The sequence below is a fragment of the Ascaphus truei genome, chromosome 18 (genome assembly GCF_040206685.1).
Source record: "Ascaphus truei isolate aAscTru1 chromosome 18, aAscTru1.hap1, whole genome shotgun sequence".
In the NCBI taxonomy this organism is placed as follows: Eukaryota; Metazoa; Chordata; class Amphibia; order Anura; family Ascaphidae; genus Ascaphus; species Ascaphus truei.
The window spans coordinates 40172083-40174793 of record NC_134500.1 but is presented as its reverse complement, the minus strand read 5'-3'; the positions used below and the strand labels follow the sequence as shown (position 1 = coordinate 40174793).

General features: G+C 39.7%; 1 protein-coding gene across 1 annotated transcript; it reads right to left on the bottom strand.

The window, feature by feature from the left end:
* Positions 1-1713: 1713 nt before the first annotated feature.
* Positions 1714-2025, bottom strand: LOC142469219 (histone H4). Its single transcript, XM_075576177.1, has one exon. The coding sequence runs from the start codon at positions 2023-2025 to the stop codon at positions 1714-1716; it is 312 nt and encodes a 103-aa protein (XP_075432292.1).
* Positions 2026-2711: the final 686 nt, after the last annotated feature.

Here is a 2711-nt window from a genome sequence, read left to right as displayed (position 1 = left end):
TGTGTTTATTTCAGTCTTTTGAGTTTGTTGTATTTCCGAGGTTTTTATCAAATAAACCCCATTTTATTTCACTGCCTTATTTTGCCTATTGAATGATCCCGGTATAAATGTGTTAAAAGACCTGGTCTCCCGTGACAGCGGCCCCTCCACAAGAAAGCGAACAGGGCCTCTGCGGATGTGAGGTGGAGCATTGAGGAATGTATTCCCGTTTTGGAGAGTGTAAGCGGTTTGTGATGTTGTGCGGTGCTGGCTCCGGCCAGAATAAAATCTCTTTAGTTAACTGCTTTGTCCTGTCTGGTGCCTTGATACCGTGGTGACGTTCTGGTCTTCCGTGACAATGATAACTAAGGACACAGGTCTAAGATAAGATTCCAATTTGAGAGGCTGTGTGAAAAAAAAATATTAAATTAATACAACAGCTTGATTTAGATATATAGCTCACAAAAGTAAGGAAGAATAAAGCGTTTCTTATTAATGTGTGTTATACATTTGTGTTTTGTTGCCTTTATTTTGGTGCTGCTGCCTTTTCCCCTGTATAGTTTGTATGGGACATGTGGCATCTCTGGCAGTTTCAGCCCCCACCTAAGTAAACATGTGTGTGTGTGATTTGAGAAGTGATGCTAGAGTCCTATTGATTTGGATTTAATTCACCAATTATATTTAAGGGAATCCACAAAACGTTTTTAACACATCTGGGAGTTGAAACCTTTGTCTGATTCAGATCATGTGAAAAATCCAGGTTCCAGAATAGAGGTCAATTCTAAAGCAATACTGCCACTGTGTGGTCTTTGTTTGAATGGCAGATATCAAAGCGTTGGCGTCTTTTTACCGTCTCTTCATATATATCTGTTGCTTCCGAGACCATCAACCCGATGTTTTTTACACATTAAATGTGTGGTTGCATTTATGTTCGTAGATTCAAAAACAAAAAAAATTGATCAATATTTATGTGATTTACAGTTGTGACAAAAGGATCAGAAAGTCACTAAAAATGCTAAAAAAAATCGTCCATTGTTTCCTTAACAAATGCTGATACATGAAGCCCAATATATGGGACTATTGAATCGAACATAGAATGAGTGACTATTATATGAAGCATTTGTTTTGGGGACTGTTTTAAGAGCATAAATAATATGACAGCAATATAATATAGACTAATTAATGCTTAAACATTGTCATTGATTTAGGTAAATATATAAAACAAAGGTAATCTCTTTTCTTAGCAGTGTAAATAAATACAAGTAATGTTTTGATCAGATACATGTTCCTTTGCAGACTGTACAAATGTGTAATGTATACCATGTGTATACGGATCAAACAATGACAATCACTCATTTAAATCAGTCAAGTGCAGACACTTCTAATGCAGAGAAAGCTATATCAAACCGTTACACTAGTATTTGTAGATAGTCATACAGGGAGTATAGCAGAGTGTATATATCTCACGTGTACATGAAAAGGTCATAGAAAATAGTAAATAAAGCGCTCTAACGAAATGCGGTCACATACCTTGGGTAGTTTTGTGACTTGTATCTTTCTTTAATCTGTTACCAATATTAAATCCGTCCCGTCAGAGAAAGTAACATGAAAACGGGGAAGAATAGGATGGAGGTGTAACCAGAGCTCTATACAGGAGAATGTGGGTGGCCCTTAAAATGGCCTTTAGGTTAATTGTATGTGAATTCCGCCTCCGTTGGTAAGAAGTGTCACCGTTTAGCCTCCGAATCCGTACAGAGTGCGGCCCTGGCGCTTGAGCGCATACACCACGTCCATAGCGGTGACTGTCTTTCTCTTGGCGTGCTCGGTGTAGGTGACTGCGTCCCGGATCACATTCTCCAGGAAAACCTTGAGCACCCCACGGGTCTCTTCATAGATAAGGCCGGAGATGCGCTTCACTCCTCCTCTGCGAGCCAGGCGGCGGATCGCTGGTTTGGTAATGCCTTGGATATTGTCACGAAGAACCTTCCTGTGCCTCTTGGCACCGCCTTTCCCAAGCCCTTTTCCTCCTTTGCCGCGACCAGTCATTCTGAAAACTTGATGAACTACAACCAGCTAATGAGGTAACAGCTGTGCAGCTGCTGCTTATATGCAGTATGGGCGGACCTGATTGAAAACCACACACAAAACCTGAGGGGAGGAATGTGAATTGCATTATTTGAATTTACCGGATTTTGATTGGCTGAAAAAGGTCTTTAAGCTGATTGGCTCAGTGAAAGCCGTTAATGTTTAAAAAAAATAAAGGCGCGCGGCAATGGGATTGGTTGGGAGTTTATCTGCATAAACAGTGATCAGATTTGCTTTGCTAGTATGGCACAACTCACGTGAACCAATTTGTGTGTTATCTATTTCATTTATGTAATTAGATAGTGTCTACATCTATATATTTGTAAATGTAATTCATGTTTAATGTTTTAGATTTCTATGATCAACTACATTAATCAGTATTTGTATATATCCCTCTCTTAAGCAAAACTGTTTTATGAATTTGATTTGACTTCTCATGGACCCCATCATGAGGTGACATGTGGAAGAAATGCAGACCGGGGTAAGAAGTACAGCAAACACATATCCTCCCAGTAGAAATGTCTGAAGTTGACAATTACTCCACAGGGTGGCAGTGCTGCTTCCAAATCCAGCTATAAGCAAACAGACACCAGACAGTGTGTTGGCTATAAAGGTACAATACCGAATAAGAACATGTGTTGGAAAGG

Coding starts and splice junctions, on each gene's coding strand:
- LOC142469219 (XM_075576177.1), bottom strand. CDS start 2,025: ATGACTGGTCGCGGCAAAGGAGGAAAAGGGCTTGGGAAAGGCGGTGCC.